At 38.5% G+C, this 27,603-nt stretch overlaps 1 protein-coding gene and 3 non-coding genes across 4 annotated transcripts; all 4 read left to right on the top strand.

Annotated features, from left to right (window-relative positions):
• Positions 1 to 17,194: 17,194 nt before the first annotated feature.
• Trnav-cac lies at positions 17,195 to 17,267 on the top strand. The gene has a single exon. It is a non-coding gene; the product is annotated as a tRNA-Val (tRNA).
• A 1,782-nt stretch (positions 17,268 to 19,049) lies between these two features.
• LOC6727091 (deoxynucleotidyltransferase terminal-interacting protein 2) lies at positions 19,050 to 20,419 on the top strand. Its single transcript, XM_002102450.4, has 2 exons — positions 19,050 to 19,610; positions 20,025 to 20,419. The coding sequence occupies exons 1-2, from the start codon at positions 19,134 to 19,136 to the stop codon at positions 20,394 to 20,396; spliced, it is 849 nt and encodes a 282-aa protein (XP_002102486.1). The 5' UTR covers positions 19,050 to 19,133; the 3' UTR covers positions 20,397 to 20,419.
• On the top strand, positions 19,649 to 19,963 carry LOC120285120. Its single transcript, XR_005544433.1, has one exon. It is a non-coding gene; the product is annotated as a small nucleolar RNA U85 (small nucleolar RNA).
• A 306-nt stretch (positions 20,420 to 20,725) lies between the features above and the next one.
• On the top strand, positions 20,726 to 20,798 carry Trnav-cac. The gene has a single exon. It is a non-coding gene; the product is annotated as a tRNA-Val (tRNA).
• Positions 20,799 to 27,603: the final 6,805 nt, after the last annotated feature.

Genomic DNA, 27,603 nt, shown 5'->3' with positions numbered 1-27,603 from the left:
CGGGTTGTATGCATTCATTGTTTGAATCTCTGGCCATTACGAGGGGATCACCACGATGAGAACTCGACGCTTTTTTATGAATGTTCAGCTCGTTGGAGTGACTTTGACAGCTTTGGGCGCAAAAAGTTCATTCCTAATTTCCAAATTGAATAACTCGCGCTGATGCAAAATAAATTGTGTTAAATTTCAATGGAAATTGAGCCGAAAATAGCATAAATAAATAACATTCCATGTAAATGTTTATTCATTTCATTTGTTTCCCCATGATCGATAAAGTGCGCTCTTTCAAAAGCGTTTTTTACATGTTTGAGTATGGTTTGTAATAAGTGCTATGCAATAGAATATCTGTATATAACACTTCATTTTGGATGGCCAATCAGATATAAAAACGCATAATTGTTCAAGCAAGATACAGTGCTAAAAAATAGTGGCTAAAAAGTAGTCTCTGCACAAGAAAAAGTCAATGAAACTTGGAGTTTTGACCCCCAAGTGCACTAAGAAAGCATGCTATTAGAAGACGGAGGCAGGTGCAACTCAATTATGTTGCAGGCATAAATTATTCACTTAAGTGTCACAAATTACGTGAAAAATGCTGCCAAGGAGGGAGCCGTTGACTGCGTTTCACCTGCAAAACACTTCGACGCACACGGACGCAACTCAATTTGAGCATAAATTTCATTTGGTCCAAGTGAAAACAACAGCAGCAGATTCCGCAGGAGCTGCATCCTCGCCGGCTTTAATAACAAACACAATTTAAGTGCACATAAAGCGACTTGCAGGCAGCTGAAAGCACGGCTCCTCATCCTGCCCTCGTCTCCGGTGAACGAAGTGGGAAAGGTTGGGGGTTGAGCAGTGGCAGGATATGCCCGGCGTTTTATGCACTCCAAGTAAAGTTATTGAGTAATCAGCTTTAAAATTTTTCGAGCCACTCCCATCGCATCTGCCGCTGGCCATTTGTTTGCTAGCCAAGTAGCATGGGGCCAACTCCTTCCTTGCCCCATAAAGTGCCCGAAATGTATGCCGGGGCACGTGGCAGCTGAAAATGATTGCGCGACATGCTTGGTTTATGCATTTTGGGCGCCGCAATTTATGTGGCGTTGGTGCTCCAGCTCCATGGCCTCAAGATCCTTGATTCTGCACTTAGCCAGTGGCAGAGTGACGTATCCTTGTTAATGGGTCCGCTCGCCCACTTGAAGCTGTTGCTAATCAGCAGGTGAACTAGTGGCCACTTGAACAAATAAGTAATTAAGTAAGAAGCTGTTTCGAATAAATATATTTCATAGTTATGTCGAGTAGGGGAAATGTTTATATTGTATCCTGACATGGGTCCTTGCTGAAACTAAAATTTGTTACGATACCAGAACGAAAGTCTTTACATAAGATTAGATTAAAATCATTAAAATAATATTTAAAATTTATTTATTTATTGTTTGTAAGAAGTTTTCATCCAAATCAAATTGGCTTAAAATATTAGGTTCACATGTACTTTTCTCTCTATTGACGAATATACCCACTTATACCTTTTTCAGAAATTGTCTGAGCAAAGAACTATTATTTATTGGTGCTGGCTGACCAACAGCAACATAAATTAGACGCAGACAATGAGCAATGTAGTTTGCGCTTGTTTGCATGCTACATATTTTAATTTTCGACTCGTCCTTGGCTCCTTTTCCTGTGTGTCCTGTGTGCACATATTTTTTTTGCATCCTATTCCAGCGTGGTATGTGTCTGCTTCCTTTTTGTGCAGTTCGTCGACTCATTAAGCCCAGTAATGACACTTTAACGCTGGGAGCACGTTCTAAGCTTCGCAGCTATAATTCATGCCACTAAATGATTTGTGGCACCCTCTAAAAAGGCCAGGGATTCGGAGGCTGAGTGTTTGCCAATATGGGCAGACGTCGAAGTTCGGCCTCCGCCGTTGAAGTGTGAACATAATTTGTCGGTAAATTTCAGGTGAACCTTTGGGGAAAGAAAGTTGTGCCAAACAGCTGCTCCTCACGCAGACAATGCTGAATTATTGATTGTTTCTCTTTAAGTTGAACAAGTAGACGAGATCCTGTGGAGAAATGCATTCAATTAGCACACAATAACATAACATGTTTTGATATTTTTATTTCATTCATTACTTTTTGGCTACAGGTTTTGAAATTTAAAAATCGATGTTATATTATGAAACCTGAACAGATAACATTCAATCTTCACATCAGAAATAATATTGAATACTTTTACAAATTCCAAATAATGAAATTCCATTTGGTTAAAAATTACATTTTTGTTACTCATATTAGATATAAAAAATGTATTTACTCAGCAGATGTGCGCTTATTTTAGAACGTAAACTAATGAATGTTCGCACTGGCTTGTATTAGGTTAAAATTGAAAAATTTCTAAAAATATGAAAAATAATTTTAATAATAATAAATATTACATTTCACAAAAAATGTAAAAATGCGAGTATAACGCTGTACACGAAGAGTTTGCCAAAAAACAAGGATCAGGATTTTCAAGACCTTTAAAAATCCGAGTAAAGAGTCCCACGGATGATGTTGCAAATATTTATATGTTTACATGCATATATACACGATGTGGTCAGCAAGACAGAAAGCGGCCACATCCAAAAAACCGCAGCGAACTAATAATAACCAGCAAAGCCACATGGCCAGAAAAAAAAATGTGACGGAACCGGAAGTTAAGCCAGAGCGAGATGGCCAGAGATGTGTGCTAAGTGCGCCCAAAAGTGGACAAAGTGGGCGGTGTTGGTGGGAGGGGTTGTTGGCAACACGACACAGCAAACATAATTGCAGCCGCGAAATTTACAAATAGCTTTTAGTGTCGCCGCAAAATAGAGAGCATTCACACACACACACACAAACATTCTGAGAGCTAACACTTCATCAGGCACTTAAAGAAAATGCTAGTCTGTAACTAAATTTAGATGGACTATTTTTATAAGCAAGATTAAAAATTTATCAAAAAATAAGTAGTATAGAAGCCAATTAAAGTAAGAAGATGGTTGGTAAGGCTTACTGAAAGATTTTATGTATTTATATTTAAATTAAAATAGTAAATAGTACTTGAAGTTTTACGCTCATGATAAAAGTTTCATTGATGCAAGTTGCATTGAATTTTTCTAATGTATAGGTGTTTTAAGTAGCGTAAAATGTATATTATTGGTGCATTCATAGAATGTTTTTCAGTGCTATATGGCGACTTTACTTATCTTACTTATGTACAGCCTTATCTTAGTTCCTACTAATTTGATTCGTGATCAAACAGCATTTCTCTCAGTGTACACACATGCAACTAATGCACTCAATGCATATCAGCAGCGGGACATTGCCGGGTGGCAATATCGCTAAACAAATGCACCGCGATGGAGGCGAAAGGATAAGGAAGCGGGGCCTCCGGCGAGTCCACCTCGGAGTACAGCAATGGCAATAACTTCGCCACTTTGGACACTCGGGAGAGCACGTCCAATTTGTCATGAGCCAGCGGGATAGAGTCCGGCGGAAAAAAAATGGTTAATGTAAAATGCGGGAGCTGCGAGCACGAGCCAGGACTCCGTCCATTTCCATGTCCGTGTCCATGTCCTTGGCCACTAATTAATGCGGCTTGTTTGGCTCGCTGGCCGTGGCTGTTTTGGCAACTTGCAGCCAGCACTTGTAACTGTCGGGAGAACCGACATTACCAGCCGAAAACCCAGCTCCAAAACCCAGAGTACCTACCCAGCATCCCCGCCAGAGCCCTACTAACCCAAAACCCTGCTTAACATTTGGCGTTGCCGGCTTCTGTCGAAATTTCGCTGCATGGCCGTTGGGGTGAAAATTAATTTTTGCATTGCCGCAGTGAGCTTTTCGGCCGATCTCAGTGCCGGACGCTCGACTTTTTCGCATTTGTTTAGTTTCGGCCCGGTTGCCGCCCACCGTGCGTATGCGTAATGACATATTTGGGGTTGTTCGAGAGTGGGCTTTTGGGATTGGTACAAGAGTTTTATGGCCGTACCCAGCATGTTCATGTTGCAACAGCATTCAACATGTCAGAGAGTCAGTGAAAAGTGAAGCTAGATGGGAGTTGAGAAGGCCGTGATAAAGGAGTCGTTTTGGTCGCACCCAAGTGGATTCATTTTTGAGTTCAAGCTGGCTGCTCAGCTACCGATTGTAGTTGGCTTTAATTTCTGTTTAGGGAAAAGGAAAACGTAAATAATTCCAGATAATATATCATATATCAAAATCATAGTTATAATTAACTATTTAGTAATATTATATTAAAAATAAAAAAAATATTTTTTAGTAATTTTTTTATTTTAATAAAGGTTTATTATAAATTCTTATAATAAGGAATTTATTGTTTTTTATTTATTATTATTCTTGATTTACCACTTTCTAGTTCAATATTCTATCAAAAACAATGTGTATGTTCTATGAAAACTGTATAGCATTTTTTAAGCTATCACATAATCACATAAAACGCAAATTAGTAGAAGCTAACCAAAAACTTGTATCAAATACCAGAAACCATTTAAATGCTAAATTTAAATTCGAATAATCCAAAAATCAACCAGGCAGTCAGCAACATTTTTGCCACGCCAAAAACTTTTCTCATTACGAAATCGTTGCAACAAAAAGTAAACAACACAGAAAATGCCACCCCTCTCCCAAAATGCAACAAGCAAACATTTTTTCGAACAAAAGTAAAACAATGCCCAATAGTTTGTCTACCCCATTCATTTGTACTTTGGCCAACTTTGACAAACAATAAAAGTGCAAGCCAAATATTTGCCGTATGATAAAAGTTAAGGCGTCCTTCGAAAGGGAATATCTGACGAATATCTTGTATCAAATTGGCTAAATTATAAATCGTTTTCCCTTCCTTTGCAGCCACTTTCGGCGGAGAGAAAAAGAAAGTTGTGCCGACAGCAATTTCCGGTGCTCAGTTGACAGAAATGGAGGAAGACATATGCAAAATGCTGGCAACACCTGTCAGCAGGTGCAGCCATCTAGGATCCTATCCTTGCTCCCAAGGACGAAGTGGGTGAACGGTTGGCTGTAACTTTATTTCAGTGGCAACTTTTTGCTAATTATCAGCTGGCAAGTGTTGCACGTAGCTGTGTTTTGTTGCGGGCACAAATTGGTTGAAATATTTGCATTTCCGTTACGTAATTAATAGTTGAACTCCGCAACGGCAACTTTATCGCCCGACATCACATCTGCTGCGATGTGCGTGCGCAAATTGTGAAAGTTTTCGGGTTTTGTCTTCAATCTGCTAGAAACGAGCTGGGAAATTAATTAAAGACGACTCTATCTCTACTCTACTAGCTGAAATTAACTTCGCTAATAATTCTTTAAACTTGCATGTTACTCCTAAAGAATGCAAAAACAATGCCTGCTCAGGATTAACACAGGAATTTGACTCTTCTCTGGAACATAGTTCACTCCAGTGGATTAAAGGGCAAACAAGGGAAGTTTGTTGGCAGCCCACATGTCTGCAGTTGCAATGTGTTAATGCAACATATAAAACCAACAAACTGCCATGATTTCGATTATCTAGTAAACACATTAAATGGCGTGGCAGACAATGGCAGGAGGACACGAAGGACGAGGCCAAGACCCAAGACCGAAATAGAACCATCTCGGGGCAAAATAAAAGCAAAATAAACACTGAAAGTGACTTCAAAGGGCGCAGACTGCCAGATACTTCTTGTTTTGACTTTTAAGTAACATTTTAAATAAGTTGCCAAATATTTAAACACGAGTTATATATAAGCGCATACTGTACTTGCTTCGAGGAAAGTTATTAAAGCCCAACTCATGAAGAAAGGACCAAAGTACTAATATCGAATATATCTGACCAGTTTCAATATACCTTCCTCCGCCACGAGAAGCGGGTATGAAAAAGAAAAGGCAAAGTGCCGCACAAAATCGCGTGCCCCAAAAAATATTTATTGGCCTCGAGCGCAGCCTTGGCAGCATTGGAATAGAAATCGCTGTGCCCCAGCTGCGCAGATATGGCCACGGCTTTGGCCCTGACTGCTGCTGCTGCTGCTACTGCTGGCGCTCCTGGAGAAAAGCCGAAGGAAATGGCGGAAATACAAAGTTGAGGTATCAGACCAGGAAGTGCATATCGCGTCAGGGAAATGCGCGAACAACGGCAGGAGCCAGAACAGCTAGAAATCGAAAATAAAATGCAATACATTTGCAGGAGTGCAAACAAACCGAAGCCGAATCACTGACAGCCGCCACAGTGGAAATCGGCTAAAATACACGGCGAATTAGCCAGCACTGAAAAATAGGGTTAAAATCCGATGATAAGTGATGATTTAATTTATAAAGAGATCAATAAGTAAATCTTGATGTTTTAGTTAGTGGTAAAATATGAAATGGATTTGGTACAAGCCAAATTAATAATAAGCCAAGTTAACATGCCAACCACTTTGGACTGCGTTTAGACCAATTCCCCTCGCGTTATTCCTTAGTGAGTTTTCGCTGTAGTCATGTATAAAATACGCATCGCGACTGGCAAATAAAATTGCCGAGAAAAATCAAATGGCAGCCGACATTTGCCGTGTGGACAACCACCGCATGTGGGTTGGCCTGATATGCTGTAAAATCCCAAATAAAAAGACTTTACTCGTTGAGTTTTTGTAAGAAACTGCGTTTATTTGGAAATATCTTCGGTTTAAATAGGTGACATGAGAATCGCATCTTAAAGTAAATGGCCTACGCAGAGGCCTAAGTAAATAGTCCCCGCCTTATCGAGGTCCCACGCTCGGGCACATCTGCCTATCTTGAGCGGCGAGGACCTTATCTGTGGTCTCCCACTAAGGGACTATTTTAGGAGGCGGGGAACGATCTCAAGTGACTGACTCATGTAGTGTGCACTTAAATTACATGTTTTTGAGCAATGCACCCATGTCGCCTTAGATAACAAAATCCTAAATATAATTTATCGCTCTCGATTCATTTACATAAGATATGAACGGAGCCCAAAATTGTAAGTCTTTAAATATATTCGTGTTCATGTGTGAACATTCTGCCAAAGGGCCAGCAAAGCTGAGATGTACATTAGTATATTAGTTGCATTTATAACAGTAGTGGACTGTATTTATTTGATATATGTTCATTTATTTTGCAACTAAGATTTCAATGGGCCTAGTTTTTCTGGCTTTTAATTTTATTGGATTACAATTATGGTTTACATTATTTTTAATTCAACAATTTGTACTCAATTAACTTATTTTAAACATTTTGCTTTTTCTATGTAGAAGTACATTTTCTATTAAACAACGATATAGTGGACTGTATATTTTTATTTGTTATATTATTTTATTGTTTATTTACTATTGATATTTATAGTACTGGCAACGGACCTGCAAAGGTTATTGCTTGCATTCTTTGTTGCACAGCACATTTCCGTATGAAATATATTATTAATACTATCATTAGTATTAAAGCAATAATTAATCCAGCATGTCCGGAAATATGATGGAAATGTAAATCTTTCAATTTTTGATGGTTCTCTTTCATAAATTTAATTTCATTATTCAATCGTTCAAATTCCTCAGTATGATTTAATATTGATAGTTTCAGCGGATCCCAAATAATCTTCGGCACTTCACTAACTTCTCCTATATAAGGTGTTGATAATAATTCTTCACTTTCGGACTGAATGTTATGGTGGGCAACTAGAATTTTATCGTCGGTTCATAAACCCCTGGCTGTTAACAGTGTATACACCTCCTTAAGTTCCGTACCTGACCGTTTTCCTGGAATTACTAGGTTCTCCGAAAGACTCTGCTGAATTTTGGCAATTTCTTTTTTAAGCTGATTTGGCCTGAGAATATTTGTATTTAGCCTACCGTGATTAATATCAATCAACAGGCTTATAATGCCTGCTTGAATTTTTTCGCCTTCTTCAATCAATGAGTGTAGCTGTTTCGTAATCATAAAGAATTTTATTGATTCCTTATAAACATAATAATTTTCTTTAAGAACTTCTGTTGTTCTCTTTAATAGATTAGAAGTTGAATCAACCACAGATGTTTGTTTTTGAATTAGTTTATCAAGGTTGTTCTGGTTATCTAACAAATTCTTCATATTTTCTTCTAATTGCTCTCTATCATCTTCATCCATTATACCAAATAAAATATGATACAAGGAACCCATAAATTCGAAAGGAGCACGCTTGCTTCTAGATCTAGACTGCATCATAAACAATTTATTGTTTTCTTCAAGTTCCGATAACTGACTTTGCATATTATCTAAGACTAGACTACATTGCTCTTCAAAGCTATGAAGTCTTTCGCAAACTTTCCTCATACTTTGTATAAGCGCATTACCCTTTGTTAACATTTTAAAATATGGATCCATTTTATAATAGATAACCAAATTCCAAGAAGTACTCACAATCTCAACATCTCCTAGCGGGTCTAGATATATTGCTGAGGTTTTATTTATTTTGTCTATAGAATATCTTGGTGCTATATCTTTAGGTAATGCGCTAGAAACTTGACAACTTAACACAAACAACAACATTGCCATAATGATTCCGATCTTGGACATTCCCGATGTCGCTCTAGTTCGTCTTTTTGGCTCTTGGTCAGCCTCATTTTTGTCAACAGACTTTATTCCTTCCAAGGGACAAATTTTAGTAATGGGTCTAGTGATATATCCTTCCTGCATCTTTACTTTAGCCACTCGGACCTTATCATCATTCCCCTTATGCACCTTTTCCACCTTTCCTAAAGGCCATCTTGCAGGATGACAATTCTCATCCTTTAATAAAACTATTTGCCCTTCTTCTATATTAGGAATTTCCTTTTTCCATTTATTCCTTTGCTGGAGCGTATGCAAATATTCACTTTTCCACTTAACCCAGAAATCTTTCTTCATTTTTTGGATAAGTCTCCACCTATCCAAATTTCCGATTTTTTCATCTTCCATTGGTTCGACTATTTCTAAAGGTGGTCTTCCAATTAAAAAATGACCTGGTGTTAAAACTTCTTGTTGGTCCTTCTCACTAACTATAGTGTATAATGGCCTTGAATTTAAGCATGCTTCTATTTGACATAAAAGAGTTGACATTTCTTCGTAAGTCAAAATAGTGTCGCCGATTATACGCTTTAAATGGTATTTCATTGACTTAACTCCAGCTTCCCAAATACCTCCGAAGTGAGGTCCTGCCGGGGGAATAAAATGCCAATCAATCCTGTCCTTTTCAAGCTGCGCTGCAATCGTTATATTTTCTTGTATTGCATTAAATAACTCTTGATCTAATTTTCTTGCAGCTCCTACAAAATTTGTTCCGTTGTCTGAATAGATATTGGAACATTTTCCCCGTCTAGCAATAAATCTTCTGAGTGCTGCTAAAAATGCGTCTGAAGTTAGATCGCTTACCATTTCTAAGTGTATGGCTTTGGTGGCCATGCAAACGAATACAGCAACGTATCCTTTAAATGTTTTTTGGCCACGATTTTTTGAACATTTAACATAATAAGGACCTGCGTAATCTATTCCAGTATTAAGAAACGGGAATGTCATCGTCACTCTATATTTTGGCAAGTTACCCATTATTTGCTGAGCTGTATTTTGTTTATACCTTGCACACGTTACACATTCTCTTAAATACTTTTTCAACGAATTTTTCAACCCGAAAATCCAATACTTTCTTTGGATATAGTTTCGCATTAGGTTTATCCCTCCATGCAATGTTTCCTTATGAGCATTTTTTATTAATAAGCTTGTTAGGTGGCATTTTTCTAAAATGATTGGATGTTTAACATTAAATTCTGCATTGGAATTTTGCAATCTTCCTCCAACTCTTAGAACCCCATCCTTGTCCAAAAATGGATTCAATGACAATATTTTATTATTTGTCTTGATTTCCTTTTTGATTTTAAGGCACTTTATCTCTTGCCTAAACTGGTATTCTTGTTGTTTCTTAATAACAACTGTTTCCGCTATTCTTATCTCCTTTACTGAAATAATTGATGAATAGGCTTTATTTCTTGTTTTCATCTGCACGAATCTATTTATGTATGCTATTATACGTATAAGTTTTTCTATACTGGAATACCTTTCTATTAATTCGTAAATAGGATCATCTATTTTGTCATTTAATACCGTATTTATTAAGACAGGTTCTTCTACAGACTGCTGCCGAGGCCAAAGTTCTTTTGGGTCTGCTAGCCATTTCGGACCTTTCCACCAAAAATCACAGTTGATCAACTGGTTAGAATCCACTCCCCTGGATGCTAAATCTGCTGGATTATCCTCTGACTTAACATGATTCCATTCAGTATTTTTTAATTTCCGAATGTCATCCGTTCTTCTTTTTATAAATTTGATCTTACTTTGACCACTGTTAATCCATGCTAAGGTAATCGTGGAATCACTCCAAGCATAGATCTCCATTATATTGTCAATTGATCCTTTTAGTCTTTGGATTAATTCACTAAGCAGGTGAGCTGCACACAGCTCGAGTTTGGGAATTGTCTTCCTATTTTTTATAGGGTTGACTCTACTTTTGCTAGCTATTATATTAACATGAGGTCCTACTTTAGCATAGACTACTGCAGCATATGCTTTTTCGGAGGCGTCCGCAAATCCGTGAATCTGAATGACTGAAGAACTGTTTGAATTAATCCATCTTGGGATTCGAATATTCTCTAACAATAATAAATTTTCTTTATATTTTTCCCAATAATTTTTATCTTCTATGGATAATTCCTGATCCCATTCACTTTTATTTATCCAAAGTTTTTGAATAAAAAGTTTTCCTGAAACCGTGACTGGTGCCAACCATCCTAACGGATCAAATATTTTTGCTAGCGTTGATAACACCACGCGCTTATTTATATTTTTTGATTCATCATTACAATTTACGCTGAACTTAAATAAATCATTTTGAGGTTCCCATTTTAGTCCTAAAGTTTTAACACATTCATTTTCGATAATATTGAGAACCTTATTGTCCCCTGTGTCCTCCACAGTGGTTAATATTTTGGAATTGTTGGAAATCCATTTCCTTAAGTTGAATCCAACTTTCTGCAATTCATGGAGAATTAATGTTATTAATTTATTAGCTTCTTCTACCGAATCAGCTCCAGTCATTAGGTCATCCATATAGAAATCATTCCTAATTATTGCACTAATAACTTGGTTTTTACATTTATCTGCAATATCTACCAGAACCCTGGTAGCCAAATATGGTGCAGATGCAGTTCCGTAAGTGACTGTGGTTAATTTATATGTTTTAATTTTTTCTTTTGGAGAATTTCTCCATAAAATATATTGATATTTTTGATCATTATTATCTATTTTAATTTGTCGGTACATCTTTTCAATGTCTGCCGAAACAACAAATTCCCATTTTCTCCATTTAATAATAATGTCAAAAATATCTTTTTGAACTCGTGGCCCAACCCACATTATGTCGTTCAAACTTTTGTTATTCGTAGTTTTTGCTGAAGCATCAAAAACTACTCTCAATTTGGTCGTAAGGCTTGAAATCTCTAATCACTGCCTGGTGCGGTAAAAAATATTTGCCTTCATCACTCACTTCAATCATGTGTCCTAAATCCATGTATTCATTCATGAATTTAGTGTAGTCAACCTTAAGTTTTTCATTTCTTTTTAGTTTTTTCTCCAGATTCATGTAACGAGCTATCGCTTGTTTCTTTGAATCTCCTAAGGTGACATCCTCCTTGAATGGAATTGACACAATGTATCGCCCATCTGAATCTTTTTTTGTCGTTTTGATAAATTTATTTTCACAGATTTCAGACTCGATATCATCTTTTTCTTCTTCTTCCACTTCCCAGTAGCGATCTAACTCTTTTATTTCTATTGTTGTGGCTACAATGGTTTCTTTTCCTTTGGATTTTTTACATCCAGAAACTATCCACCCGAAATCAGTTTTTTGCCCAAGGAGACCGTCTATTTTTATAACTCCATTTTGCAGAATGTGAGTATATACGTCTGCTCCAATGATTAGATCAATGCGACCCGGTTTATTAAAATCGGGGTCGGCTAATTTAAAGTTCTTCCATTTTTTCTGATCAACATTAATCGTGTTGACTGGAAGTGCTTTCATAAGTTTTGGGAGAATAATTGCTTCAATTTCTAAATTTTTCGGAGAATTTCTTATCGAAATAACCGCTTTGTGCTTGGAGATGCACGTTCCTGTGGAAGATACTCCACTTATTTCAGTATGAGACCGAAATTTTTTCAATTTTAGAATCTGTGCAGACTCTTCTGAAATAATTGTGCTTTGAGAGCCACTATCAATCAATGCTCTTAATTGTTCAAAGCCTCCATACCTCGACTTTACTTGAATCAAGGCCGTGGCCAACAAGGCTTGACCTGTTGTTCTACACGTATTCACTTTTTCTGGATTATGACCTGCAAAGTGAAGTAACGTGTGGTGAGGTTTACGACAAGTCGAACAAAGCTGCTCGCTTATACATTTTTTACCAAACGGATGCCTCAGACATCTTAGGCAAATCCCATTTTTTCTTACCCAGTCAGACCGTTCTGCTGGATTCATTATTTTAAATTTATGGCATTGAATTAAATAATGCCCTGGTAGTTTGCAATATGCACAATTGTCACTATAATTTTTATTCTTGTTATTATTAATCATTTTCTTTACAGGTTTTACTTCCTGTGAGAATGATGATATAGAATTGAGCCTTTGCTCTAAAAAGTCCATGACATCAGAAAGTGCCTGTATTTCTTTTGTCTTTTTAACATGGCTTTCATATAAATTGAGTGATTCTTTATTGAATTTCCGAAGAATTATGTGAGCGAAAATTGCATCCACATCTTCTGGTAATTGTGCCTTTAATTTTATAATATAAATTGACTCGTTAATCGTGTCAATAAATGTCTTTATTTGCTTATTGGATTCTAAATTTAAATTTGGCATATCCATAAGCCTATTCATATGATCTGAGAATATGTTTCTTTTATTCTCATATCGCTTGGTCAAAAACTCCCAAGTGGCTTCATAATTTTCTCCAGAGCCGAGCAGTAAATGAGTAACCACATTTCTGGCTTCTCCTTTTAATGCTGACTTTAGATAATTAAATTTGAGAGAAGGACTGAGATCCTCTCTCACATGTATGAGCTCTGTAAAGAGTTCATTAAAAAGATCCCATTCTTTGGAATCACCAAAGAAAGTGGGAATCTGTATTTTAGGCAGGGTTGGTAACTCCTCCGCCTTAACAACCGTCGACATTTCAGCTTTATTTATTGTGCCACTGAGTCGACTATTAATGGCTGTAAGAATATTTTGTTTGTCAAATTCAAGTTCGCTAATTTCTTCTTCGAATAGCGAGCTCTCAAAATGACTATTCACCTGTTCAATCAGGTTATCTATTTTATGCCATAAAAATTCAATTTTATTTTTCCTTATTTTAAGGAAATCTGGACTACTGTCTATTAGTTTAGACGTATCTTCTAGATATACTCGAAATTGGCCAACATTATTTCGAAATGCCTGCTCTACTTTTAGAGCGTTGTTTTGTGCTATACCCTCTTTTTCAGGGTGACCACACATTTCAAGGTTTAATGTAGGGGGAGGGTTTGATTTAGGGACAGTGTTTGATTTAGGGAAAGTGTTTTCTACCGACTCGCCCTTAATTTTTTCATTTTTATTTTTAATTTTTTCTAACACCATCATTATTAAATCATACTGCTTCGCGTTAAAATATTCATGATCGACAACGCCGATCTTTAACAAATTGCTATGATTAGCAATGAAACATTTTTGAAGCTCATTTAATTTTAGAATTTCTACATCTGTTAATGTTGGTTTTACTTCCAACTTTCTAATTTCCAAAATAATTTCGGACTGCTTCTTAAGGAATTGAATAGTCTTTTCTGACATCATTTTGAAAATTTTTTGTAATTTCTTAATATATATAGTACGTGTATATGTATTTTATATGTATTTATATATATATGTGTGTTTGGATAAACAGAAAATTCTTGTTTTGACTTAGCTGATGTCGTTGTTGTTGCTGCTGCTGTTGCTGCTGTTGTTGCTGCTGTTGCTACTGCTGTTGCTGCTTCTGCTGCTGCTGTTGTTGCTGCTTCTGCTGCTGGTAGAGGCTCCTTTGATGTTTAAAGATGATTTTTTTTTTATTTGGCACGTTTTATTATTTTTGTAGTCCAGTCAGATTTTTTGTTTTTTAGCCATTTATTTCGGCATTTATGCTCTTTTGGCATATACACTGCACTCTATTTATGAGCTGATTTAATGCTATTAGAGCATTTATAAGGCACTTTTGTTATGCACTTTTTAATTTCACAATTGCTGATGTATGGCCTCAAGCACGCCTTACCACAATTTATAATGGTACACAAAGCAACCTTTAGCTATAGACTATAAGGTGCTTGTTTTAAAACATAAAAGATTCTTTTGTATCTTTTTGCTTTTTATATTTATACTCTGTTCCTTACCTTTGGTAGGGGGAAACAAGAGTCACTTATTTTTGCTACCTTTAGCTGTAAGATGCTTAAAGGAGCTGGCCTTTCTCTGAGTTCCTTACCTTTGGTAGGGGGAAACTGCAGAGTCGATTAAAGGCTCGATTGACCAAATGTAAAATCCCAAATAAGAAGACTTTACTCGTTGAGTTTTTGTAAGAAACTGCGTTTATTTGGAAATATCTTCGGTTTAAATAGGTGACATGAGAATCGCATCTTAAAGTAAATGGCCTACGCAGAGGCCTAAGTAAATAGTCCCCGCCTTATCGAGGTCCCACGCTCGGGCACATCTGCCTATCTTGAGCGGCGAGGACCTTATCTGTGGTCTCCCACTAAGGGACTATTTTAGGAGGCGGGGAACGATCTCAAGTGACTGACTCATGTAGTGTGCACTTAAATTACATGTTTTTGAGCAATGCACCCATGTCGCCTTAGATAACAAAATCCTAAATATAATTTATCGCTCTCGATTCATTTACATAAGATATGAACGGAGCCCAAAATTGTAAGTCTTTAAATATATTCGTGTTCATGTGTGAACATATGCCATACCACAAACTGAAACAGAGTCGGCGAGATTGGGTTTGGGTCGGGGTGCAACTTTATTTTCGGCTCTTGGGAAATTGGAAAATTGCAAATCACGTAGTGCAAAGAAATAGAAATTCGCGTTTTGTGCCCCTTGCCTTTATTCGGAAGAATAAATCTGGGAGCCAAATAAAAAATGCATTTTTATTGCCCAGCGCCTTTGTATGGCATTGAAAAGTTCCGATTGGCAAACTTAACACGGCAATGTTTACCACATCCGCTGATCCCAGCCCTTTGCTCATTTGGTAAGCAATAAAAAACTTGTTGCCAAGCAGAAAGTGTGTTTACCTTTTATCCTTTACCAGCTACCGCCCACGAAAAAGGACCTTTTTCATAGCCTCCACACTTTGTTTCCCCACAAGTCAGTCACTTTTCCTGCGCGGCGTGGGAGGGGCAAAAATTTAAATTTTCCAAGTCAAAATACTTTTGACACGGCCGCAACAAGCCAGGTTGGCTCGCATTATTGCACACGCCTTGCATGTGCCAACATTGGGCGCCCAAAAGTATGCACTGTTTGTTTAGGCGCCGTGGTAAACATCCTTCCCACCTTCGAGATACCCTTTCCTAGGGTAAGAGCACACCTGTTTCGCCTTGAGCTTCTATTTTCCGAGGCTTGGAATTTAGATGCTTCCCGTCAATATATGTATAAGTCTATCCCATTCATTCTGGTTTGAATAAAACTTCATTTTAGTACAAAAGATGAAAGTGGTAACATTAGCGTTTTCCAATAGATCTCTATTAGCCTTAAACCAATAAATATTCTAGAGAGTAAATTTCAAATTCGTTCATTTGTGCACTTTCATGATTCTTCGATGTTCTTTATTGCTTTGAATAAAGTTTAGGACTATAAAAAACGAGGTTTGGTTCGGGGTCTTTTGTGGGCGGGTCAAAGGTTGCCAGCCAGACTTAGTTACTCAACCAAGAACAAGCAATAAAGGGCATTTTGGGCAGGAGTAAAAAACTATCATAATACGTTGGCCATTCCATTTATAACCTTTTTAATTATATTCGAATTCCTGAAATCAGTGAATATAAAATAAATGTGCTCTTTTTTCAGCTCAGTAAACTCAGCACAAATTTTCAGTTTGATTCTAATAATGAACACAATTGGAATTTTTGCCATTTTACACACTATATTGGCAATCAAATTAATTAATGTGTGAATGGAAAAGTCACCAAAGCGTTTTGCACTATTTTATTAAATTAGCACCAGCTCAATGTGCAATGAAATTAATTATCTGCATTCGGTTTAATGCCGCGTGCCTAAGTAAAGTAAAATGCTGCTGGTTGATGGCGCTAAATATACAAATAAACCAGCGAAATTGTGTCAGATTAGCTCTGGCTTTTGCAAAATGAAAACTGACACTTTGTCCGGCTTAATTCGTATTAGTGCATTTAACATTTAGAATCAAATTAGTGGCGAATTATTTGATTCACTTTTGTTTGTTAAGTTTGACATATACCACCCTTTGCTTTCCGAAAATCATATAAAAATCATTTACAAAAATGGAGCCAAACAATATAAACGAATTATGACAGATAGTTAATACAATTTAATGTTGGTGTCAACCGCAGACGAATCCTAAACAAATTATTCATTTATTAAGCAGTTAAGCTTACAATTAAAGACATCAATAAATTTTCTATCATGATTTATTTGCCTTCAGTGTCAAATTTTAGTTTGCATTAAATTTTATTTTCACACCTGTATTTACCGGCTTTGTAGGCGCTCCATGTCTTATGCTGAATGAAAGGGTGATAAGTAGAAAGGTAAATTATCCAACGATTGCCAAAGTAAACTCCTTAATACATATCTCACTTCGTGATATACCAGTACATATGTACATATTAGCACGATTTTCCCAGTATTTAGAACTAAAGCAATATTGCGGCAGAACTACGCCCACTTTCTTCAATACTTTAAAACGCCTCGCAAAGTAATTATACGCTTTCTAAATACTGGAACTATTTCGAGATTTTCATAGTTAAGCTCGTTAGATCTAACCAAAGACATTACAATAATTATAATGTATTAGATCCAACCATACATAGAGTTATACATATGTACTTTTAAAAAAATTTGGCACACCGGAGCTGCAACTTTGGACGCAGTTTTTTCAACTGTTTCCGTAGTGTAGCGGTTATCACGTGTGCTTCACACGCACAAGGTCCCCGGTTCGAACCCGGGCGGGAACAATTCCAGTTTTTTTTTTGTCAAATTCATTTTTGGCACTTGATAACCAAGTTGGTTTTTTTTATTATTTTTCTTCTATTTTAACTAATTTTAAAATGACACCTTTTTTGGCACACATATTTCAAAGGGTACAAATTTATAAATGCATATGATTTTCTTGTTTGTTTGCCTACCGCTGTACATAAAAATATGTAGTAGCAATCTAACTCATGCTGTCAGTCCACCTTGTAGAATCAGTCGTAGATTCGAGACCAGCCGAGGGCAACCCAGGAATAGATTTTTTGTATATACCTCCCGTTTTTATTTTTTTACAATTTCGCAATTCTGAGTCATTCTAAAATAATTAAAATTTCTTACATAGAGTCTATACTTTTGAGTTCACAGGCTTTTAAAGCAACGTTCATATACGGAAAATGCATATGCACAAGCAAAGGCAAAAACCCACCCCGATTTGGTTTGGCACACAACACGGTTGCCCGGCTGCCAGCTTGTAATTCCCAAGCGCTTATTTGGTGAATTGCTCGTATAAATACAACAGCTGCTTGATATTTCCTCGGAAGTGTATTCTGTGATTGTTCTGTACATTGATCGATATTCAGGTAACTGCATCTGCTTATCAGATCTGTTCAGAGCCGACCCTCCGTCACACCTTTGTGTTTCCCAGTAATTCTGCCTGGCGTTGCCGTGGCTCCTCGTTCGGATCGGCTTTCCGCTGCCTTCCACTGGATGACGACGGGTTATCCGGCGGTCGACGCACGGTCATGCACCCCCGATCCGTCGCCCCCTCCACCCCGCGGATTCCGGTCTCGACCGATAGCCGTATTGGGCGGGGACGGGCGGCGGTCCGGTGCTGAAGCCGGCGACAGTTGCCCGAGTCAGCCACTTTCAAAATTTGTTGGTTAAGTAACTTAGTAGCTTAGCTTCGGATTTTCGTAACAAATTTGCTGTTCAGAACACTTCCATGTACGCGGCATTGCCGAGCAATTTGCCCATTCTTTTGCTGCAGCGAAATACGTTCTGTTAAGTTGCTACGAGTGTACTACGTTCCATCATTTGTTATTATATATGGAATTTACCCAACCTGTTTTTTAATGTATATATCTTTGTATATATCTATGTATATATCTTTGTTTTACGACTATAACATGGGTTGCCGTTTTGTTGAACAGTGAAACTTGAACTCACATAAATAGAATCTCAAATGCATGTTTAGCAATAACAGGCAAACGGTATCTTAATCCTAAGATATGGGATTATTATTAATAATTTTTAAATTGTATGATTTATAATGGATTTTAAGCCAAAGGTATGAATAAATTAATAAAGACTTTCCTTGCATAATGTAAATATTAGTAGAACAATAATCTCTTTTCCTTGAGCATTGCAATATGACTACTAAATTACCAAGCAATTCAGTAGCATTTGGATTGATACATTTAGGCAGTATTCAGTTATTAGGTCCACCAAGCTCAAGACCTGGTACCTCGCATTCGGAACTGAGATTTTATGAGGTAGTTAACTTAAGTGTACGTCAAATATTACTTAAGCATCTTAATGTTATACTTTAATAATGGAAAAATTGAAATTGGGGGTATTCCATTAGTTTGTAAATCGGTTGTGAATTTCTAAATTCAAACCATATAGGTCAAATGAACTTGTTAGAAAATTCAGATAATAACCCATATCTTTTTAAACTAAAACTAATTCAATAAATAATGGTTCAGGAATACCCTTGCCAAGTGCTAGTATTTTTCAAAATAAGTGCGGTGCATTTAGTATATTTTAGACAGCCGCCCGGTGTGTGTAAGTGCTACTACTGTACGGTCACACTGTTGTCATGTTATAAACAAGCGTGGTCGCCGCGCAAAATGGATTCTATTTTTCTGGTAGACACAACAGGCCGCCAGGTATTCAATGGCGAGCAGCAGCATCAGAAGATTGTGTACAACAAAGAGCTGCTCCTGGCAGAAAGTGACGCGTACAGCGAGGAGGACGATGAACAAAACGAGGGCGCAGTGGAGCTCTTCGGCCTTAAGTTAAAATCCAAGGAAGTGCTCGATGTCGTGAGTTCCCTGCCTGACCAAAAGAAGCCGGTCTCCAAGGTTGCCAAACAGCTGGAGGACCTCGGCGAAAAGGTCGAGAGTGCCGTGGAGAACTCCAGCAAACCGAAGGTTGTGCCCCGGAAGCGGGTAACAGAACTGAACCACGATGCCCCCCACCTGGACCTGCGGCAGGAAAACCTGGAAAGTAATATGAAGAGGACGAAACAGGCCTTGAATCCAGGTCTAGAACAGGCGCACGCACTGCCCACCGTGGGAAAGAGGCAGCAACCCATCATCAACAGAGTGAGTGTCAAGCGATTTCTTTGTACAAACAGCCCTTTTGCCCATGATGAAATATTCGACATCGGAGTTTGCGCATTTGCGACCAGACCTAAGGCTCAGACTTTAGCAAATCTAGTTTCATCCGTTGTAATCTTTGCTGCTGCACTCCAGAATTTGCAGTGGCCGTAAGGCCAGCGGGACACCAACAGCCAGGGATCAAGACTATTATCTGTCCTTAAGTCCTAGACAGATAGTTTAGTCTCTGGCTTACAGAACACCCAAAAGAAATGAAACACGCGCTATTGTCGACCCAGGAGCCACTTAGGTCTAAGCTATATGCCGTGGTGACGACGTCTTTAGTAATCTGAGCGCAACATATAGAAAATTCCAGCTTTATAACTTGCTTTCATTTCTAATCGCCTTCTTTTTTTTCAGGCTGAACGCTCCAAGACCAAGGGCAAGGGATGGTTTAATATGCCCGCCACAGAGATCACCGACGAGATGCGAAACGAACTGAAAATTGTTCAGATGCGATCGGTTCTGAACCCTAAGCAATTCTACAAAAAGAACGACCTGAAACGTCTGCCCAAATTCTTCCAAATCGGAACTGTGCTACCTTCGCACTTGGATCACTACCAAGAAAAGAAGTCCAAGAAGAAGCAGTCGCTGGTTAATGAGTTGTTAGACGACGAGAGCTTCCAGAAGTTCAACAAGAGAAAGTACAACGAGGTTATTCAGCGAACAGACAAATACGCCTATCGTAAAAACCTGAAAAAAATGAAAAAACTTAAGAAAAATAAAAAATAGGAATATTTTATTCTAAGACCAAACTTACTTGTTTCTCTATTTAATTTGAACATAAATATATCGGATAAAAAAAGAAATCAAGTAACTCCAGAGATCGTAAAGTATCGCAAGATCCGTATGGATTAGTACCTTTTATTTTTTGTTCTCTCCACGATGTATTTTTCTTAAACTTTCTTACCTTTGGCCGATTATTTAAACATTATTTTCCTCAGCTAGATTCTTTGTATTTTGCAAATTAAATTTATTACTTTATCCTACATTGTTATGATTGAACGAGGGAAGTTTCTTTTTAATTTTATAACTAATCTTTGAACCATGCCTCACATGAAGTTTCCGTAGTGTAGCGGTTATCACGTGTGCTTCACACGCACAAGGTCCCCGGTTCGAACCCGGGCGGGAACAAGAGACTTTTTTTAATTTATATTTTTTTTTATATTTATATATTTGTTTAATGACATTTTGTTTCAATTTCGTTTAATTATAAATCATAATTTTAAAGTAGAACAGCTCGATAAATTTCTTATAGAGCAGTAAGTCAGTAAATATTGAAAAGTCAAAAATCAAGGTATACTTTCAGGCATAATCTCTTAATAACCAAAAATCGGCGCACCGGCATCCCATAGTGAAAATGTACCCATTACAGTCCCCCTTCACGAATCTTGTAATGCCTCGTGGTGCACCAGAAACAACATTAATTTACATTTATTTACTGTATCAGCTGGCTGCTATTGGACGGCAACTTTGGCGCACTTTGCATTTTTATTGCACAACATCCGCTTGCAAGGACTTTTTGCAGCATTCAACTGTGAGAGATTCCGGCGGACGGGACGGCAACCCCAAGTCGGCCCCAAAGGGCCATTACCACAGTGCCGGCGAAGCTGCAATTACAAACAGTTGTTCAACTGCTTGACTTAAAATGCAGCGGGCCAGTGGCTTGAATGGGGAATGTCCCGAGCCCCAGTTGGAGTATCTGTATCTGATGCCGTCGTTTGTGGTTTACGGATTAAAGCGTGTACATCCGTGGCGGCGCGGAATGGCCGGATGACGAGCCGCGCATGCGTCCACCAAATCCCGGAGAGACCCGCACCCCGAAAGCCATAACCCGTTAACCGTTACCAGTATCCCGTAACCCGAAACCCGTAATCCGCCATCCGGACGGAGGTTCTCGAGCGGGATCACGGGTCACGGGGGGGTCGGCGGTGGTCAATGGCGTCCGGTGTCATTGCGTTTCCGTTTGAGTTGGCAATTTATACAATTTTTGCTGGCGCTGCTTGTAAAATGGAAAATGGAAAACTTTGCCACCGCCACCGCCGCACATTTACTTACTATGCGGCTCGAGGCTCGCACTTTTGTCCGGCCTCCTCGTTTGGCAACGTTAAATTGATTTATAATTTCAGCCCGTCCCGGAGTCGCGTTTTAACTTTTCCTGCTGCGCCCAGTTCCCGTTCATTTGGCATTTTTTAATTCGCATTTTTAACGCAGCGACCACCGCCGCCCGAGTTTTCCCCTCGGAAAAGCATTCTTTATAGCGCAAATGTATGCATTTTCCACGGCCTTTCATGTTTGTATGAATTTTAACGCCAAATTGGTAACTTGCATGCATATCATATATGCATTTTCCCTTGTGAGCGTACGCACATATGAAAAGTTTGCTCTTATTTGTGAGCACGCGGCACAGCCTTTAATTAAAAGTCAAAGTTCAGCAATTGATATCGAAATCAATTTATGAGCGGCCTGCCTTATTTATCCTTTTGCTCTTGACGGACTTTCGGCCCCAAGTCGGCCAATCTGTATTTATGGGTCAGCAAACATAACGGTCGGAGAAATGAATAAAATGCTCTTTATGAAGCACAAGAAAATCACGAATCGCTCGGTCTTTTCAGCGGCCAAATCAAAAGCGACTTTTGTGCCAACGTTAATCACATTAATGATGCCGAAGAACGCACACTGGGTGGCCATCTAAAGAATTCTCAGATGCACAGCGGAAAAATATAAATCACTTAACTTAAATTTGATTATAAGAAGTACTAATGTAGGTTCCTCCAAGGTATGTATTTAAAATTTAAAAAGTTGTGTATAAAAATTATATAGTATAGTATGCCATTTTGTGGCAGTGTGGCAGTGACGCATGTCATCGGCGAATCAAAGAGAAGCGCTGGGCATAATGTACTGAAACCAGGTCGTTTGTAGGGAAACTCACAAATAACCAAAATAATGCAGGCCGCACAGCGCGGCGATGATCAAGAGTAGCGGAAAAGCGAAGTAAATGACAATAATGACACAATAAAAGGACTGTTGAAATGCCCGGCCAACTGATGGCAACTAGCAGACAAAAGCTGCCATTGCCAATGCCATTGCCACCGAGCCGAGCCGAGCAGCATGACAATAAAATGAACGTTAATAACGATAAGATAAGAGCAGCTCAGACGCACATTTGCGGTCCGGGTTCGGGGATGGGTATGGGTTTGGGTACGGGGATGGGGGCAAATGTTAAAACAATAACCAGCTAAATGTTGTCCACGGAGTGGGGGAGCGTGACCAAGACTCGGAATTTGTCCGCCACTAAGCTGCGAAGATGAAGTCTTCCCTCCGAAACGAGTGTCAACAGCATTGCGCTGCTCCTCCGCTGCTACTAAAAGATTTTCCGAAACAGCTTTCCCCCGAAAAGCACATTAAATTCGGTTTAGTTGGGGTTGGGGGGATTGGTGAAATGTATCTGTTTGAATTGTGACTGTCATGTCGCGCCATGTTCGGGGGATTTAATAAATTAATGATAATAACTCTAATAACGACTTGATAAAGATGATGAGAGAGAAATGCCGCATTAGTTGTTGCCACGCGAATAAAAATTCGTTAAAGTTTTAGCCATAAAGCTGGGATTTTATGAATTAATGATTATATGACACCCAAACATACTTCTGGTCGTATCGTGGTTTTGGCTATTATCAAGGATTTTTCAAATAAATGGTAATCAAGCCTAACATTTCGTACATTTTCATTTACAATAATTAAATGAAAGAGCCAACATTTTAGCACCGCTCGTTAACTGAACAGTAAATGTCAGGTACAAGTTATTATAAACAAATGCACAAACGAACTCTTTAAACTTTGCGACCAACCAAGGATATCCCTAAATACCATTTGACAAATCGAAAAGTTTTCTTTTTGGCCAAACTCTCACACGGCAAACCGTAAGTACGCTCCAATGATTCCAATTCGGTTGTTGGCCCGAAACTTTGTCGGGCTTAAAGTTTATGACGCAGGTGTTTGCTTTGGATTAGAGCAGCCGGCAAAAGCGGGCTACAAAAAAGATGTGGGATTACCTGGCGTATGAGCAACTTCTCTGGCCCTGAAGTGTGAGTGCTATAACAACATTCCGGTGACCGAGGAAACCTCAGGATTCATTTTCCAGCTTTTCAGCACAGCTGACCACAACAAACAGCCTACAATCTCCCACACGGACAGACAGTTGAGTGGGTGTGGTGTGGTTGGTGCGTGTGTGTTTGTGGATCATCTGAACCCCACCCACACCTGCACACACTTAAAACGCTGACAAAACTATGGCACAAACATGGAAATTGTTTTTAAATTGACGATGAAAGGCAAATCCATGTGTGAACAACTCAATGGAGCACACAATAAATGCCTGATTTCTGCTCTTTTTTCCCTTATTAAGCTGCTCATTCTTCCTGCGAATTAAATCTTCCGTATGATAATTCTGTAATTTTTATAGTGTTTGAGCCGCATTGAGAATTAAAAAAGGCAAATAAATGTTTTAAGCAATTTAAATTATTATTAAAATTCATTCCTCGCACTCTCACTAGTCGAGAATATCTTTGCCATTAATTTTTCACACATCATTTGTTTAAACCGTCGGCGACTTAAGCCATTTTGCGGTCGCCAGTCGCATTTTTGCCATTATTAAATTATTCGATTTTGTTTTTATTTTAAGAAGCGCCCGTTATATATTATTTACGAGCTTCGCCGGCGAACGTATTATTTTTCATTCGATATTTTCGCAGATTTATTTATGACTTGGCGGCCTCGTGTTAATATTTCTACGAAATAATGTAATTAATAAACTATAGGCAACGTTGTTGGGGCCGTATTAATTATATCGGATTAAAAATACATTAAAAAGCATAACAAATGCGTGGGAAATAAAAATATCAGCAAGGTGCATGCACAAAGTGTAAGAAGCACAAAAAGCGACAAATTTTATCTCTTTATCCTTCGATTCGATTTCAACGCAAACCATTTTGCCGGCTTAATCTGCCTTATTAATAACAGTTTATGCAAATTTAAATACACGCTTACCCTTAAATCAATAACTGGCCGGACTCTTTTAAGTATTAAAAAATAAAAACGTCGCATTTGTTGTGCTTAATTAACGGCGACAGACGAATGGCCAATCGCACTATCCATTACAATTAATTGTTTGCATAAAGTGGTTAAGAGTGGTTAAGTAATATCGGATAATACGCTCTGATTAAATGGACCTTCATCTAATTAAACCGAGCATGTCGTTAAACAAATTTTATGCGAGCCCTTTGCGATTCACAGAGTTTAATGAGGTGGTTCCCTTGACTCGGACTTTTCGGAGAAAGCAATTGCATTAACATTTCTCAAAGTTTTCATTCTCAATGCGCTCGCTGTAGTTTTTGCAATTTTTCAACTGATTGCAGAAATGCGAAAGAAATGAATGCATAAAAATGCTCTTATTGACAGTTTCTGCTAGAGTTTTCCGCTCGGTTGTTGCAGCTACTCGAGCCATGAATACCGAAAGCAAAGTGTCTGCATTTGACAGACGAAAACAATGGTTCGAAGGGAAGGACGTGGGAATGCAATTGGCAGTCGGCAGCAGGGAGTCAAAGGCGAAAAATATCCTTTTAATTCCATTGAGTGCGGCAGGATGCGAAGTGCGGGGGGGTGGCCATTCTGGGCGTGGCTCATAATCGATTCCATTATTTTTGCAAGCGTAGTCAAACTTTTTAATTACACTTTGTTACTGCATTTGCAACTTTGCGAAAGGTGTTATTTCTTCTACCCAAAACACACAGCCGCACAATGGGCAAACACGCTCAGGAAAATTGAGGAAAAGTTACCTTTTTCAAATCGAAAGGTTATAATACACCTCTTGGCTTTGCCTATTTCTATATTAATTATAATTACTATATTTGTACTATATACCTCCCAACACTGCTTTGTGTCAACAGTAAGCAAAGTGAAATCAAATATTATATGTAAATCTACTCATTGTAAACATAAGATACTCTTGCCCACTGTGCAGCTTTGGGATTCGTTGGCAAAGTCTATAATAACAAAATTAAATTTATGCATCCATCGTTGCGATTTCCCCCCATTTCCCTCCCACCCTTTCCCTGGCTCCTAAGCACATGACACAAGTTTGTGCAACACTTAAACTTTAATTGTGCAAAGTTTTTGACCATGTCGTGTGAATTTCCTGTGCATTGTGTGCGTGTCTTTGTGGGTATGTGTTGATAGATGGCGCAGAGAATTTCGCAAATGGGGTCAGTCCACGTCTGGGATACCAAATGCATAAAGGATTAGACACACACACACGCACCAGCTCACACATTCACAAGCTCAACCGAAGCAGATTGCAAGACTCTGAAAAATGACTGGCACTCGAATGCAGAGAAAAAAATCAGCTATCTATCTTAAATTAATAAAAACATAAAGTTTGTTTATTAATGTAGGCTGTAGCCCAATCATTCTAAGTCTTTACAGGACATGCTTAAAAAGTATTATCATAGAAATGCGAATTTTTCCCAGTGCATTTTGTGTTTGTGTGTGTGTAAGCCGCTTGATGTCTGTTTGCCAAATGGTTTAGCACACTCATTGGGTGCCGACCACAAATTCAATTTGCCTGATAAGATAGAGCCGAAGCACACAGAAATGAATCGAAACAAAAGTCTGCCCACAAAGGAAAGCAAAATAAAAAGGAGTGTGTGGCATATGCGTAAGAAATTGGCAAAGGTCAATTACCATAATATAGCCGAAAGATATATAGTTGGATTTCTATATCTATCGCTCGAAAGTGGCCGGCACACGAATAGCCCAAAACTAAATAATGAGATGCAAATATTTTAATGGCACATCCACAGGAACATGGCCAGTAACACAGACACGAACATCCTTTGGCCGTAACTTCATTTATTTTGAAAAGCTTGCCTTTGGGCCATTTGACTGCCTGTGGGGTGCGTTGCTTTCTCCTGGCAACCGGAAAACTCGGAACGAGGAGCTGTCGTCGTTGGCCCCCAAGTGAGAAATATTGTTTTAGTTTATCATGACAGGACTTTTACAAGTTTAAACTGCTCATACATTAATTAAAAACTTAATAAAACACACACAGCACAAAAAAGGAAACCTGAGCGAGAACTAAAACTAAAACAGATGTAGGTATGCTATGTAGATGAATGTTCAACATGTGTAGCACTATTAATTGCTTTCCCATTTCTCCTGCTCTTACTTTCAGCTTAAAGTGAATCCCCCCTGGTTTTAGCCATGTTTAAACGAAGCGCGTAGGGGGAGGGGGGAAGCAAATTGCTGCACCCTTTCGAGGACCTTCCTAATTGCACAGCAATGTTGTTGACACATTTGACCAGCCAGTAAACAAGGAGAATGTCAGCACGGACTGCGCTTCAGAGTGCTGACCCAGCTGCAAAAGAATACCAAACGAAATTTGCTCACAGTCCGCTCGCTTTTTTTTTTTGCCGAGCAGTGTGACACGGTGCAACTCGAAGTGGCAAGGGGTTTGCGGAGAATGTCGAACTGTTTCCAGCTTTGAGGGGTTTTTAATTCATGCAGCAGCCAACCAAAATACGCTCACAATTTGACAACAAAGGCAGTTAAGCCAATTTTTCACTTCAATTAAAACGTTTAGTTTTAGGATCTTTTTAGGAGTATTTTTTATTTTATTTATCAAAGTTCAGTTAGCGATTCATCTATCACATACTAACAAAGAATACTTGGACGGAAAGCAGTGGACAGTCCAATTTGTTTATTCTTGCAGACTTGATAAGATGCCTTCGAGCCAGATTTTCCCATGTGGCTCATACTCGAATTTACACCCACATACGCACTGATTGCAAGACGCACCATCATTTTGCAGTATAGCAGCTCAATTTGGCCATGTACAATTCTAGCCATTCCCTACGTTTCTTAGCCGTTCTGTTTTCCGTTT

Source organism: Drosophila simulans, chromosome 3R, assembly GCF_016746395.2.
Source record: "Drosophila simulans strain w501 chromosome 3R, Prin_Dsim_3.1, whole genome shotgun sequence".
Taxonomy (NCBI): domain Eukaryota; kingdom Metazoa; phylum Arthropoda; class Insecta; order Diptera; family Drosophilidae; genus Drosophila; species Drosophila simulans.
The sequence above is the reverse complement of the archived record's forward strand: the minus strand, read 5'-3'. Positions and strand labels throughout refer to the sequence as shown.